Raw genomic sequence first — 14,962 nt, 5'->3', positions numbered from 1 at the left:
GGGGACTGCCTGGGGAATGAAATCCTCCTTGCCCTGCTCCCCTCTCCAAGCAAGGTCATTTAGGAGCTATCTCACAGCAGTGCACTCAGTCGCTGCCAGCTGTGGTTTCTCAGAGAGCAGGTGTCAAGTGTCAGAGAAGGTTTCTAATTTCTGCCACCGAGGTGTCCCAGCTTGGACATGGAATTCCCTGGAAGCCCTGTGGGGCTGCTGGGTTAAACCACTCCAGCTGTGAGGCACAGCTGGGTGACAGCCACAGCTGTGCTCCCGCTCTGGGTCTCCCTGGGGATGGGAACTGAGGAGCACAACGTGTCCAGCAGATCTGGGACAGGCAGGGGTGGCCTCAGATGTGCTGTGTCCCTCCAGACTGCAGCTGCAGGGCCCTCCCTGCATTTTCTGTTTCCCTGGACCTGTGTGTGCACAGGAGGGAGGTGGAGGGGAGAGCTTTGCACGGGGTGTGTTGTACAAACAAATATCTGGGCTCGGGACACATTTTGTGCATAATTCCTGTGATGGTGTTTGTTATCAGGGAAATGCCTTTTCATGGCTGGGCTCTGTTCTTCCCCTCCTCTTCCTTGTCCCAGGCCTGGAGGAAGCAATAATCACAATGCTGTGTTTTGCCCTCTTAACTCTTTCTCAGAACGCTGCTGGGCCTGTGGAATGGCATCCCTGGGAATGAGCAGCTCCTGGCACAGGTCCTGCTCCTGCCTGCCAGCACAGAGCAGGGACAGGGAGAGCCAGGAAGGTGCATTTTGGTCCAAAGGGTTCAGGTTGTGTTTTAGGAAAAGGTTGTTATTTGTCATCCCTGTGGAGAAACCTCAGAGCCGACTCCAGGCCCTTCACTGGTGATTTACAACTTGTTCTTCTGTTGTTGGAGTCAAAATATGAGCTAGAAAAGGCCAAGAAGAGGGGATAGGAGCCGTCCTCATGTTGCAGAATTCCAGTTATGCACAGCAAGCTGGCAGGAACTTCCCTGGGGGTCAGGCTCTCGGTGTCTGGCCGGTGGGCACTGGTCTGGAGGGAGGAGCTCCACAGCTCCCAGCTCCAGGACAGCCAGGAAATCCTCTGCTTGGCCATGGATGCACCAAGGCTGCTCTACACCGAGGGCAAGGAAGGGCTGTGTGAGTGGGCAGGGAGCTTTCTGCTGCCCAAGGGGGATCTGCTGGAGTGGGGCTCCTCTGGCCTGGCCAGCACTGAGCACCCAGACCTCTGATCCATGCTGGAAACATCCCAGGCCTTGGAGAAGCCTCCATCAGTTTGGCTCAGACTTTCTGTCTAATTAAACGCAAACCCAATTAATTATTGTAAGGTCTCCTCCACAGCTGACAAACGTGTCCTGAATGTCCCTCCTTCGAGGGGATCAATCACTGCAGCAGCTTCAGTGCTCGGAAAGGTTTCACAGGAAAATTCCCGGCTCCAGGGGGTTTGTTCTGTCTCTGGGTTATCCCGTGCAGCCTGTCCTCCTGGGGACCCTTTGGGCAGGGGTGTGTGTCCTCCTGGGGACCCTTTGGGCAGGACAGGGGTGTGTGACAGCCTGGGGACCCTTTGGGCAGGACAGGGGTGTGTGACAGCCTGGGGACCCTTTGGGCAGGACAGGGGTGTGTGCCAGCCTGGGGACCCTTGGGCAGGGGTGAGGTGTGTGTCCTCCTGGGGACCCTTTGGGCAGGGGTGAGGCTGTGCCAGCCTGGGGACACGCTGCCACCACATCTGTCTCCACTCCCAGCCACCAATCCCATGGGGTTCCAAAGAGCAAAAGGGGCAGAAGGCAGCCCCAGCTTCGAGAGCAAGGCCAGCCCCTCTGCCCCTCCTCAGGAGGGTCTGTTCAGGGACACAGCCTGGGATTATGGCCCAACCTGCTCCCCCTGCGGGTGCCTGGGGACCCTGGGGACCTCTGAGCAGGGGACAACACAGGGACAGAACAAGGGACAGAAAAAAGGAACAGACAGGGAAAAGCTTGTGGGGTTGGGAGGGAGGGGGTGAGGTGAGGGGGTGTCTGTGAGGATGAGGGGCAGTACAGGTTCTGGGGCCAGTGAGGACACTGGGGATGCTTTGCTGTGCCCTGGAGGTGCCAGAGGGGATGAAACACCCCTGGAAAGAGGAGCTGGGTGTGCAGAGGCGATGGGTGAGGGCCCAGCAGAGCTGAGTATAAATCACTGCTCACCAGACCAACCCCACCCCCAAAGAAAAGCCCCCTCACCACCAGGCAAACACAGCTGCCACCCTGGTGACATCAGAATTGTGTCTTTGAGCCATCATTTGCCACGGGAGATTCTCTTGTTTTGGCTTTAATTTTTTTTATTTATTTTTTTTTCTGCCTGGTTGTTGTTTTGTTTTTTGTTGGTTTTTTTTTTTGGTCTGCACAAAATGCCACTAATGACAAACTGTGGTGCCCGTGAGTGAGTGACAGCTGAAATGAGAGAAATGACTAATGGTGCCTCCTGAAGCCCTGTCACATGGAGATTAAATGAGCCCTTTTTTCTTCCCCCCTCAATGAGAATCATGGGCATTTGAATAATAATATTATAGTCTCCATTAGGATGACAGTGGGGGAAAAAATCGGCTCAGACCTGTGATTATTCCTTCAATCTAATAATTATTTAAATACCAGATAACTCCTTTCAGCCTAATTGAGGCCTTTCAGCTGCTTGGGTTTATATTGTGTGCCTGAATTTACTCTTGCTTTCACCTTGCGTTACTAATAGCTGCAGATTGCTTCTGAGGCTGTATTTTAAAACTCTCTTCAGGAAAAAAAAAAAGAAGAAAAGAAAGAGAGGAAAAATTAATGATCAAATGGTATTAAGGATCAGAGTTAAAATCACCCATTCTGTTGGTGTTTAACTCCCCAGGTGTTTGGCCCCCTCCACAGGGATGGTTTGAGGAGGGAGGGACTTCAAGCCCATGCAGGGACACCTTCCACCACCCCAGGCTGCTCCAAACCCCATCCAAACAGGCCTTGGACACTTCAGGGATGTGGCAGCCACAGCTGGCAACCTCTGCCAACCTCTCCTCCCTCTGTGAGCCAGGAATTCCTCCCCAGAATCCAGGAGACCCTCAGAGGGAGCGGGTTCTCTGGCTGTTTGGTGTCGGTCTCGCTGAGCTCTGTGCCTCACCTTGTCCCCCAGCCCCGGGGGTGACGGGATCCAGGGATGGCTGGATAGGATGGCAGCTCGGGCCACGGTCTGTGGTGTTCAGATCATGTTTGAAAGGCGTGATCTGTGCTGCTGTTGGCAGTGACTGCTCAGAAATGCTCTGCAAAGCTTTCTCTGGGAAGGGCAGCGGGGCTGGGCTCCAGCAGAGCAGCTCCACGCACGCTGGGTTTGGACCGGCTCAGGGTGGAAACATCTCTGGAAAAGATCTAAAGCTGCTGTGGTCCCACACATGCAGAGAGGTGTGTAAAGTTCAGTTCTTTAAGTGCATTCATTTCCAGCCTGCTCCGTCCTTGCCTCACTTTGCCATGGAACAGCTTTGTGAGAATCAGGAGCTGCTGAGCAGGAGGGTTGTGAGCGCAGATCTTTCCAGCAGGACCTCACCCTTCTCTGTGGGATCTCTCCCTTTGGGGCTCCCCTTGAACCAGAGCCTGTAGGGGACATGTCCCAGGACTTGGGGCACTGTGGGGTTCCAGGCAAAGCTGCTCTGAGCCCCGTGATCGGGCGTCACCGTGTGTCACCAGCACGGAGAGGATCCCTGATCCCTGGGAGCCCTTTGGTCCGTTCCATTTGGAAAGATTCTGGCTTAGGGAATGGTGCTGGGGTGTTCTCTCAGAAATGTGGTGGGAAGAGCCAGGGAATCCCCAGTCCTGCTGTGCTTGGGAAGGCAGCAGGGGCAGCTGTTCTGTGCCAGAACACCGAGGGGGTGGCAGGGCCCGTGTCCTCCCTGGGACAGACAAACTGCCGCAGCCCAAGGCGGGAGCGCCGAGCCTGGCAGCCGGAGGGAAGCAGCTGGGGAAGTTCTCCCTGAGCAGAATGAGAAAGCCATTACCGCTGCCTGTCTCCTGTCGTGTCTCCTGTCAGTGACACGGGGACGGCAGCGCAGGGACAGAGCTCCTCTGTCACCTCTCAGGAACAGCCGTCTCCGGCTCCCGGCGGGAACAAGCTAAAGAGCGGCTCTTTGGTGACACTCAGGGTGGCTTTGCAGCACCAGGAATTGCTGTAAATTTAAATAAACCGAACCAAGAGCAGCAGATGGGGGTGAGAGAACAGCCTCCTGCCCTGGCAGGGGGATCAGAGCTGCAGGACAGGGTTCCCATGGGGGAACTGTTGGGACACCGTGGGTGCAGAATGTGCCTCATCCTCAGCCTCATCCCAGGAGTGACCCTGAGGTGAGGGAGGAGGTCTCTGGGGTGGTTCCTTTGCCTGCCCAGCCTGGAGCACACTAGGAATGGATAATTTTGGATAAAGGAGAACTTCCCGGTGGTTTTCTGCATCCTTGCACTCCGACACCTCTGTGGTCAGGTCAAGCAAGCTGCTCTAGACTGGTGGTCTCTCCCCTGCTGGCAGGGATGGTGGCTGATCTAACCACGTGCTCCCAGCTTGGCAGCAGCTGCTTTTGGCAGGAAAGCACCTTGTGAAGGAGTTCCTGCCGAAAAAGCACCTGCTTGAGAGGCACTTCTGGCTCTGGGGAGGGTCTGAAGCGAGATGTCAGAGCCTTCGGTGTGTTTGTGCTCAATGAACTTGCCTGCACGAGGCTTCTTCCTCAGGTTCCCAAATTAAATCAGAGAGGGTTTAAAGGTAAAGAACAGCTCTTATTTCCTCTGCTGCTTCCAGCAACACACCCTGCAGGAGACATCCTTTCAGCCAAGATTGCAGATGGATGGCTGGGGCTGTGAGCCACGGGCTTTGTCTTGGGCTGGAGCTGATTCTCCCCTCCCTGGCTGAGCAGAGCGTGTTCTGAACAGCCAAACCCAGCCACAAATTAAGATGCAGGGGCTGAAACAAGTGGCAAAGCATCAAGCCCGAACTGTTCTCCAGTAAGTTGTGGACTTGTTTAATTCTCGTTGTGCTCAGATACATCTTCCCTTTATCTCAAGGACTGTGTAATTAGAAAGCCTCCTTTGAATTTTATCTGCAGGGCACACGGGATCTAATCCTTGGCTCTGGGTGGTTCTTCTCTCCACAGAACCATGTGAGGGGCATTGCCGGGGCTCAGAACACGCGCGGGGGACGCGGAGTTTGCCTTTCCCAGGATGGATCAGAGGAGGAACTGGCCTCGGGCACTGGACTCTGATGGCTGGTCAGTGGCTCTGCTCTGCCTCTTCCTGGCATCGCTGTCCCGGAACGTGTCCAGCAATGCCTCGTTCAACACTTTCCACTCGGAGAACCGGGACTGGACGTTCAACCACCTGACGGTGCACCGGGGCACCGGCGCCGTCTACGTGGGGGCCACCAACAGGGTGTACAAGCTTTCGGGGAACCTGACCATTCTGGTGGCCCACAAAACCGGTCCTGAGGAGGACAACAAATCCTGCTACCCGCCCCTCATCGTGCAGCCATGCAGCGAGGTCCTCACGCTCACCAACAACGTCAACAAGCTGCTCATCATCGACTACTCCGAGAACCGGCTGCTGGCGTGCGGCAGCCTCTACCAGGGGGTCTGCAAGCTGCTGCGCCTCGACGACCTCTTCATCCTGGTGGAGCCCTCGCACAAGAAGGAGCATTACCTCTCCAGCGTCAACAAAACGGGCACCATGTACGGGGTGATCGTGCGCTCCGAGGGCGAGGACGGCAAGCTGTTCATCGGCACGGCGGTGGATGGCAAGCAGGATTATTTCCCCACCCTCTCCAGCCGCAAGCTGCCCCGGGACCCGGAGTCGTCGGCGATGTTGGATTACGAGCTCCACAGTGACTTTGTTTCGTCCCTCATCAAAATCCCCTCGGACACGCTGGCCCTGGTTTCGCACTTCGACATCTTTTACATCTACGGCTTCGCCAGCGGCAACTTCGTCTATTTCCTGACGGTGCAGCCGGAGACCCCCGAGGGCGTCTCCATCAACTCCGCCAGCGACCTCTTCTACACCTCCCGCATCGTCCGCCTGTGCAAGGACGACCCCAAGTTCCACTCGTACGTGTCCCTGCCCTTCGGCTGCGTCAGGGGGGACACGGAGTACCGCCTGCTGCAGGCCGCCTACCTGTCCAAGCCGGGGGAGGTGCTGGCCAGGTCCCTCAACATCACGGCGCAGGAGGACGTGCTCTTTGCCATCTTCTCCAAGGGGCAGAAGCAGTACCACCACCCCCCCGACGACTCGGCGCTCTGCGCCTTCCCCATCCGCACCGTCAACGCCCACATCAAGGAGCGCCTGCAGTCCTGCTACCAGGGCGAGGGCAACCTGGAGCTCAACTGGCTGCTGGGGAAGGATGTCCAGTGCACCAAAGCGGTAAGGGTGTGCTGGGTGATGGCTGTGGGAGCCCTCGAGAGCCAGGATCAATGAAACACCAGTTTGCAGAGTAGTGTCAGCCCGTCTGTGCCTCAGTTTCCCTACATTCGGAGCACTCTTCCCCTTGAATCCACGCTCTCATCCTACAGTGTGATGACAATGAGGGAAGGGGTGGTGTTAAGGCAGGATAAAGGTGTGCAGCTTCCTGGGAGACTTTGTCATTCCCAGCGTGGGGCTCTGGAAGCTGCAGGAGCCCTGGGGAGGGTGGCTGGAGCTGGCAGGGGGTGGCACGTTGGTGGCCCTGCTGCTGGCACTGCCAGCTCCCTCCACACCACCCCGAGTGTGTGGGGCTGCCCTGGGCTCTGTTTCACTCACAGCTGCCCCAAACCTTGTCATTCCAGCCAGTCCCCATCGATGACAACTTCTGTGGGCTCGACATCAACCAGCCCCTGGGGGGCTCGGTGCCCGTGGATGGGGTCACGCTCTTCACCTCCAGCCGCGACCGCATGACCTCCGTGGCTTCCTACGTCTACAACGGCTACAGCGTGGTCTTCGTGGGCACCAAGACGGGCAAGCTGAAGAAGGTAAGCCTTGTCCGAGCCTGTGCAGAGCCAGGAGCTGGGTTTTGTCTCTTTGGGAACGCTCTGGTGTGTCACTGCTGCTGTGTCTTTCCAGTGGGAAACTGGGAGTGAAGCAGGAGTGGAAATGGAAGGGTTGGAGAGGCAGAGTTCAGCCCTCAGTGCTGTTAGTGTGGTTTGTTTTGAAGTGCCAAGTTTTGGGAAAGGTGAGGTTGAAGCTGCTGCAGGATGGTCCTGGAAAAGGAAACAAAGGAGGTCAGATGGAAATCTTGCAATCGTTTTGTTTCCCAGCAATCCTGCTACCAGTGTAGAAGGCTGTGAGTTACAAAGCCTTTGGAGCTGCTGGTGCTGGCAGGATTTTGGTCATGGAGAGACAGGAACGGGTTAATGTGGCTGATTTTGGAACCAAGCCTCAGGGCAGAGTCCCACTGCTTCCTTCTGCCTCTTCTGCTGGATGATCGATCAGCCCTGGAACATTCCTTATCCTCTGCATCACAAACACTGGGAGGGGATGGTAGGGCTCAGGTGAGAGCCACAGAATGTTTCAGGTTGGAAGGGACTTGGGCAAGGACACCAAACCCAGATTGCTCCAAGCCTGTGTCCAACCCGACCTTGAATGATTTTTAGGCCTTTGAAGTCCAGCTGGGATTTCCCCACTTTTGAGTCACAAAAACTCAGAATATTCTGAGTTGGAAGAGAACTCTCTGAGGAGGTCTGTATTTAAAATAGGTTTGGAAGTGGCCTTGGGGCGTAAACAGCGGTGTGTGAGAGCCCTCGTTGGCCTCTGGAGCTGGAGCTGCAGCTGGGAGCCAGCTCAGTCTGATCCAGCTCCAGCAAAAGCAGCCTCGGAGCTGCTGCTCTGGCAAGCTGAGACCTTTGCAATTAACCTCAGCTCTAAATGACAGCATTAGGTGAACCCGTTAAATGCAGCCCCTGCTCCTTCATGCCAGGGAAAGAGTTAACAAATGTAATCAACAGCAGGCTGTTAATTTTTTGAGTCCTTAAGCAGCAGGGAATTTCTTCCTCATCTATCCAGGAAGATACAAGGACAGGCAGATACTACACTTGAATGTCTGCATCATTTTAATTACATCAGCTCATTAATATTCATTCAGCACTTTACAAGTGCTGAGTAGTAGTAAATTAGGTGCCTCCCTGGTGCCTCTCGAGTGTCAGTGGGGCAATTTTGAACGTGGGGGAGAGGGAGCTTGTAAAGCAGAGCCCTTCACTTCCCTGCTTGCCATGGCACAGGGGAGAGGGATTTTCAGCTAAATGGAAGGAAAAGGAGCCCTCAGCACATCCCAAATGTGTGTGCCAAGCTCGGAGTTGGGGATGCAGCAGGGGATGCAGCAGGGGATATAGCCAGGGATGCAGCAGGGGATGCAGCAGGGGATGCAGCAGGGGATGTAGCAGGGGATGCAGCAGGGGATGCAGCCAGGGATGCAGCCAGGGATGCAGCAGGGGATGCAGCAGGGGATGCAGCAGGGGATGCAGCAGGGGATGCAGCAGGGGATGCAGCAGGGGATGCAGCGGGGGATGCAGCCTGGTGCTCGCTGTGCACAGAGTTTGGGGACAGGGGAGGCTCCTCATTCAGAGGCAGCAAAAGCAGGAGCCTGTGCCTGCACACGAGATATTTACGGGCTTGTTCCATGAATTATGAAGGATTACAGAAGCAGCAGTCTCTCCAGCAGGGTTTCATTCCTGGTGCTCGTCTACACTGAACACTTTTTGATGCAAAGTCAATCTATTCCTGCTCCACTGTCCACAGGGAGGGCTGTGGAATCCTTCACCTGCAAGCCTTCATCTCTTGGATGAAAATTGGCCCATCTCTGAAGTAAATTAATTCCAGACATTCACTACAGTCAGGTTTTCATGGCATCTGCCCTTGTTTAACAGCAGAGCTGCCTGCAGCTGACGGGAACCATCCCCCCTGTAATTAACTGGAACAATCATGGTCCCGTCCTCCCCTGTGTGGGGCTGAGGATGTTGCTGTTCTCTCACGGCTCTGTCTACACCTTTAGCAGATTTTCCCTCATTTTTCACACGGGATTATCTTTTCCATGGCCTGAGGGAGCCCAGGTGAGGCGTAGGAAGCAGCTCTGCACTGAGCTGAGGGGCTGTGGCTGCAGAGGAGGCAGGACCCGGGGGAAGTTAACAGGTTGTCTCCAGATTTCGTGCCTGTTCCAGGATAACCAGACATGTCTGGAAGTCAGCGAGAGCTCAGGACTCTCTCCTTATCTCTCCTTCCCCATCTGTGAAATGATGGTGGAAGTGTTCAGCACCTCTGTAAGCGCCAGCGATTTGTGGAGACGCCTTTTGCACCTGATCTCCTCCTCCGTCTCAGATCTACCCACACAATTAATGTCTGAAAGCTTTGTCACAGCTATTCCCTCGCCCACAGCTGTTGATTTCCTTTGGAAACAAGCTGCTGGCTCTGTCTGGGCTTTCAGGGAAGGTGTTTTTGGTGTAGCTGGAGGAAAGTCAGGGAGATGGCTCCGAAATCTTTCAAATTTCCTGTGCTCCCCCAGTGAGAATTCCTTACTGGAAACACTGGGTTATCTCACTGGTGTCCTCCTGCCTTTAGCTCTTCACCTCTGCTCCTGCTGGTTCTGCTCCCCAGGAATTGTCTCAGAGTGGGAGAAAAGCAAATGCTGCTGATGCCGTGGCCCTTTGGCCGAGCACAGGTACGTGGGATGAAATTCCCCCTCCTGCTCTCCTTCCAAAGCACCTCAGCCTCCTGGCTGTGGGAAAAAAGGGAAAAGGGGCTCATGTTGGAGACATAACCATTCAGAATCATGGATTCCTCCAATGAAACCATTTCCATCAAGCAAAATGAAAAGGGACATTAATGCAACAGTTAACAGCAACTAAGTGCTGGGGGGAGATGTGTCAGCTCGCTTGTTCTGTTTATGGGCTTCATACAATTCTATCAATATTGATGTGTGATGCCTTTGATTTTGACACTAATCATTGCCATGAATTAAATTTGCAGCCATATAATTAGAACTGCTATTAATAGGGCCTCAAGCTAAGCACTGCTGTGCTAGCTGTCTTTTTCCTGATGGAAAACGGCATCCACGGAACTCAGCTGATGTGTGTGTGCCTGGGAGATGCTGAGACTGATGTGGAGATTGCTGTGCTTAGAGGGGCTGCTCTGGAAGGCAGATTCATGGAGAGGATCTGGCTCCGAGGTTTCCAGGGAATCCCACCAGAGTTGCCCTTAACTTCCCAGAGGTTTGCTGCTCCTGGGACCCACAGCCGTAATGGGAGAGAGGAGCATTGCAGGGAGAGGGGGAACCCTCAGTGCAGGGCTGTTATCGCCGTGTTTCCATTCCATCTCCCCTTCCCCGCGCCAATCCTCCCATTTATTCCCCTGCCCCAGCAGAGCTGTGTCAGCCCCGCGTCCCTGCGCACGCCTGGTTCCATCTCATCAGCCTGAGCTCAGTGCCTGGGATGGCAGCAAGGCTTGCCACTAAAAATCAATCTTGTATTTCATCCCGAGAGGTCTGTTTCTTATTAGGTCTAATAAATCAGTGAAGTGCCCTTCATTCAGCTTGTCAATGCAGGACATTGTTTGTGATCAAGAATAAATAAATGTCTCTGCTCTGTCTGCCAGTCGCCATCTAGGTATTATTTTTCCATCACGCTGTTTATGCTGGCTGTAGGAAAAATGTGGTTCCTGCAGCCTTGCCTGCCTTCCCACGAGCTGGGAATGCTCCTGGGTGGCACAGGGGAGGGAAATCTGGAACAGTGATGTTTTACCTGGGTTTTACCCAGCGCTGAGTTGCTCGGTGGTGATAAGGTTTTAATTTGTGTGCTGGAGATGTGGAGGTGTTGCAGTGCTGCAGGCAAGGGCCCAGGTGTGGTTGTTTCAGGTGCCCTGAGGTGAAGGATAAAGCGTGTGAATGAAATCACCCCCAATTCTCCTGGAAAATGGATGGAAAATTCTCCTGGACAACTGTGACACGCTTGGGACAGGGTAGCTGCGCTGGACGTGGCTCAGATCCATCCCGGGGGTGAGGTCAGTCCCAAAGAGCTGCTCAGGCTCTGCCTGCAGGAGTGCCACAGAGAAATACACAGTGCTGGGGCTCTCTTTGTGATGGGACACACACTCCTGTCACCTGCTGAATTCCTGAGCTCTGTCCTTGCTCCCCACCTCCACTTTTCCAAGGGACAGCGATGAGTGATTGGATTGCGCCGCCAGAGGAACGGAGAACTTTTAAGTGCGTCGTTACGTCTTGGGACGTGAGAGTTTTATTCAGCTTGGCTGATTTAATTTGTTCCATTAGTGGGAATAAAGGAGGTCTTTCACAATGAAATATATATATGTCCGAACCTGTCCTTAGATGACTTCATTCTATGGATGGTTATCTCATCCCGGTAATTTATCCTTCATTATCGCATCCCGCGACACTTCAGGAGAAGCTGGGTTGCATCAGTGCGTGGAGAAGCCAAGAGGACGCCAGGCTGTTATTGAGCAGATGAAAATCATCCATTTGCAGGCGCCTTCCAAAGGATTTGCCTGGTTTTAGCTGTAGGTTGGGAGGTCAGGGGCTGTGCCGGCTCCGTGGTCAATCCATCACCCTCGGGGCGCAGATCCCCACATCCCAGCAGAGGTGTGAGAGGGCAGGTGGTTCTTGTTTGGCTGAAGAAGTTGTTTAATTGAAAGGTCTGAGAAAAAAAGAGTCTGATTTTTGCCCTAGGATGTGAAATAAGGGGGTGTTTGTTCAGTACTGGACTTGCTGTTGTGGCTGGAGGAGCTGGGATTTGTCTTCTCCCTAAACAAAGATTTTCCAGCCTCAGAAAGTAATTCCTCTTTGCTTCCATCTGTGCTGTCAAAGCACAGAAATGGATCCCCAAAATGCTCCATGGTCCCTCACATTTATTACTTTTCATAGCCGGAAGTTGGAATCCTATTAATTGGAATTTGTGCAAGGGAATGGGAGAAGTTCTGGGAGCCAGAGGAGAGCACTGGGGGGTGTTTGGGGCTGGACATGGGGCAGAGCTGCCAAGTCCCTCTGAACTGTGGGTCTGAGCACTCAGGAATGTCCCTGCCACCTCTTAATGGCATGAAATTGGCATCTCTCCTCCCAGCATCCCGTCCCTGGCTCTGTTATCTGGTGCCTGCCAGAGCAAGTCCCATCAGAAAAAAGCCAGAAGCTGGCAGATGTTTTTATAGCTGCTGGAGAGTGAAGGGGCAGGTGTTCAGGAAATGCTGGGGATGGGAAACGGAGCCAGGTGAGCTCGGAGGCTGCTTTAATCTCATTTCTTGGCTCAGGAGATGGGGATGACTCTGGTTCAGGCACCTTGAAAAATCAACTCGAAATTTCGGAGGGCAGCGATTACGTTTGGTTCAGTTCTAAATCAAGAGGGGTTAGTGGAGGCTGTGAGTGCTGAGCAGCCTTATCCATGGAGAACATCCTGCCTGGAATACATCTGCCTCTGAAATCAGGGAATGGCTTGGAAGGGACCTTCAAAGGCCATTTAGTCCTGCAATGAACCCTCAGCCAGACCAGGCTGCTCAGCACCCCATCCAAACAAGGATAAGGAAATATCTTGAGCATATTTCGGTGATAATTCATCCCCACACCTTCTCCCAGAGGAATTATCTCCCTCATGAGCATCAAGTGAGGCACAAGTTATTCCTCCTCCGTTTCACGACGTTTTCTTCAAGTTCACTAATGAGTTTCTACTTGAAATGATCTTGGTGAAAAATATCACGAAATTCCAAACTCTTTTGTGAGCTCCTGTTAGTCTGCCTGCCTGTCCCTGCTTTCCTGGAGTGTGAAGCTGAAGGAGCTGCTGCTCTGGATGTTGTTGGGTTTGGGGGTAGGGCAGTGTCAGACTCCTGCCTTCCTACTCACGAGTCAAGGAGTTCATGCTTTCTTTACTATAAACGTATTTTTTTGCAGGCTTTTAAAATCCTCAGAGGTCAAAATAACACAGGTTTTGGTCCATTTGTAAGATCTTAAATCCCCGGGTGGCAAGAAATACTGTGAGAATCCCAGGCTATGTTGCTTCTCTAAATGCCTCCTCGAGGCAGAAAAAACAAATGTGGAAACCGCAAATGTGCTGGGAGAGACGGGGGAATGTGCAGGCAGAGTCCTGAGCGGTGCCACAGCCCCTGAGCTGCTGCTGCTGCCGTGAAAATTTGGGATTTAGGGACAATCGGGGGGTGAGATGGCACGGAGGAGCAGCACGGCCGCGCTTTAGGGTGGGGATGGCAGCGCGGCTTTTCCTGGGTGTCTGGTGGTGCTGCCTTTAACATCCCCTCCATCCCCCATGGGTTTTACAGCCCGTTGTTGCCTCGGGTGCCTCTGGCAGTGAGCAGGGCTGTGAAATCCCGGCGGGTTTGGGAGGCAGATCCAGCAGCGGAGCATCAGCCCCGCGCTCACGGCCGTGCCGGGCAGGCTCCGCATCCTCGGCTCCGCGACTCCCGCTATGATCCCCGCACCTCTCCTGCCTCTCAGGAGCCCCTTCCCATTCCTGCCGAGCTGCTGGCATAGGCAGAGCCCTGCCTGTCCTTCGGGGAGCTCTCTGCAGACAGCCCAGCCTGGGAAGGAGAGGGACAGAAAGCCCTGCCCGCTGCGGGGAGCTCCCGGGAGCAGCGCCCCGGAGGATTTCGCACCTGAGTTCTCTGGGGCTGTGGAAGGGCCATGGGCTGTCCCGGCTGTCACCTGGCAAAAACACCCAGCAAAACCCTGAGCAGCGCCCAAGGGTGACCCAAAGCTGTCATTCCCATGGGCTCTGCTCCTGAGCTGAGGGAGAGGCCCCCAGTCCCTCCCAGTTCGTACTGGGGAGCCCGGCAGGAGCGGTGGAGGAGCAGAGCGTTTAGATCCCTTGGACAGGGGTGCAGAAGGGGAGCACAGGCAGCAGCACGGGAAGGCTGCAATAATTAGCACGAGGCTCAATCAGCAATTGTCCCTCCAGCCCCTGCCGGCTCCGCTGTGCCCCGCACCTCTCCTGCTGTTCCCTCTCGCTCGGTGACACGGCTCTGCATCAAACAGGTCCGTGTACATGAAAGCGATGTGCATCTTAAATGAATGTACACATCATACAGCCCCGCTCCCATACAGCACGGGAAGAGGTTTTGTTGTGGTTAGCTGCTAAATTATTTATTGTGTGGCGGGCTTTAATCTCATAAACCTGCCTGCGGGCCCTAGGCAAAGCAGCCTGAGCATCCTGGAGAGCTGGGAGCCAGCAGCACGAGGTGTTGGGGGACCGGAGGTGGGAATTGTCTGGTCCCTCTGCCCCTGCCAGCTCGTTAAAAGCAGTGTCACCGTAAATTGGCCATTGTCGCCAGCTTAGAGCGGGATTTACAATGGCCACTTGGAGAGGATGGCGCTCACAGACCCCCGGGAACAGCACGGGCCGGTCCCTGGAGCTGCTGAGGGTAAAAAGGGGAGAAGGGTGAGGGAGAGGCGCTGGGGTAAATGAGGGAGCTCCACACGAGCAGCGCTGGGGCTCCAGCCCGGAGCTCTTTGGCTGCCAAAGGCGGTGTCAGGGGTGGGAGGCAGAACAGAGCATCCCTCTGCCTGCTTCCCCTCCCCGCTGCCTTTGGTGCTCTTGGAGCTCCTCACTCGCAAAGGGTACCCTGGCACTGCTGAAATTAGTGACTAACAGAGCTGGAATGAAACCAGAGTTTCCCTCCTTTCTTCTGGCTCTCAGACCAATTGCAGGTCTGGAGTATATCTGGGCTAAACCGTTGTGCAGAGCTTTGGAGCCAAAGGGCAGCAGGCTGTGACCCTCTCTGCTTTTCTCCTTTGTGCAGAGCCTGTCACACCAGCAACTCGGTCTCGTTACTGAGAAATAAATAATTAGAATATCCAGGTATAATGGGAAGGAGATTGAGGAGTTTCAAAGGCACACAGGCTGCCCCTGAGCTCCCACTGGGAAAAGGGATAACTGCACCTCCTGACTTCACAGGGAGTTCAGCTGAGGGTTCGTAATCCAAAGTGCAAAGAAAGCAAGATAAACACTGACCTTCAGCGTTAGCAATCAACCCATGGATATGTTT

The 14,962-nt window shown here is 54.4% G+C and overlaps 1 protein-coding gene across 4 annotated transcripts in view; it reads left to right on the top strand.

Moving 5' to 3' along the window:
* PLXNA2 (plexin A2) overlaps nucleotides 1-14,962 on the top strand; it is a 153,047-nt gene that overhangs the window by 13,718 nt on the left and 124,367 nt on the right. For 3 of the 4 annotated variants that reach the window (XR_015774563.1, XM_088067281.1, XM_005529292.3), the window contains exons 2-3: nucleotides 5,113-6,367; nucleotides 6,769-6,951. Coding sequence is in view for 3 of the 4 variants with exons in the window: in XM_088067281.1 (XP_087923407.1) it covers nucleotides 5,180-6,367; nucleotides 6,769-6,951 (1,371 nt within the window). In the remaining variant the exon portion in view is untranslated. Of the gene's footprint in view, nucleotides 1-4,877; nucleotides 4,964-5,112; nucleotides 6,368-6,768; nucleotides 6,952-14,962 lie in introns of those variants that run through there. The other variant, XM_014258174.2, reaches the window with a different exon arrangement.

The sequence above is a fragment of the Pseudopodoces humilis genome, chromosome 26 (assembly GCF_049639895.1).
Source record: "Pseudopodoces humilis isolate 2021_Gansu_Grassland_sample_001 chromosome 26, ASM4963989v1, whole genome shotgun sequence".
In the NCBI taxonomy this organism is placed as follows: Eukaryota; Metazoa; Chordata; class Aves; order Passeriformes; family Paridae; genus Pseudopodoces; species Pseudopodoces humilis.
Note: the sequence above shows the minus strand (reverse complement) of the source record. Positions and strands in the feature narration are given on the sequence as shown.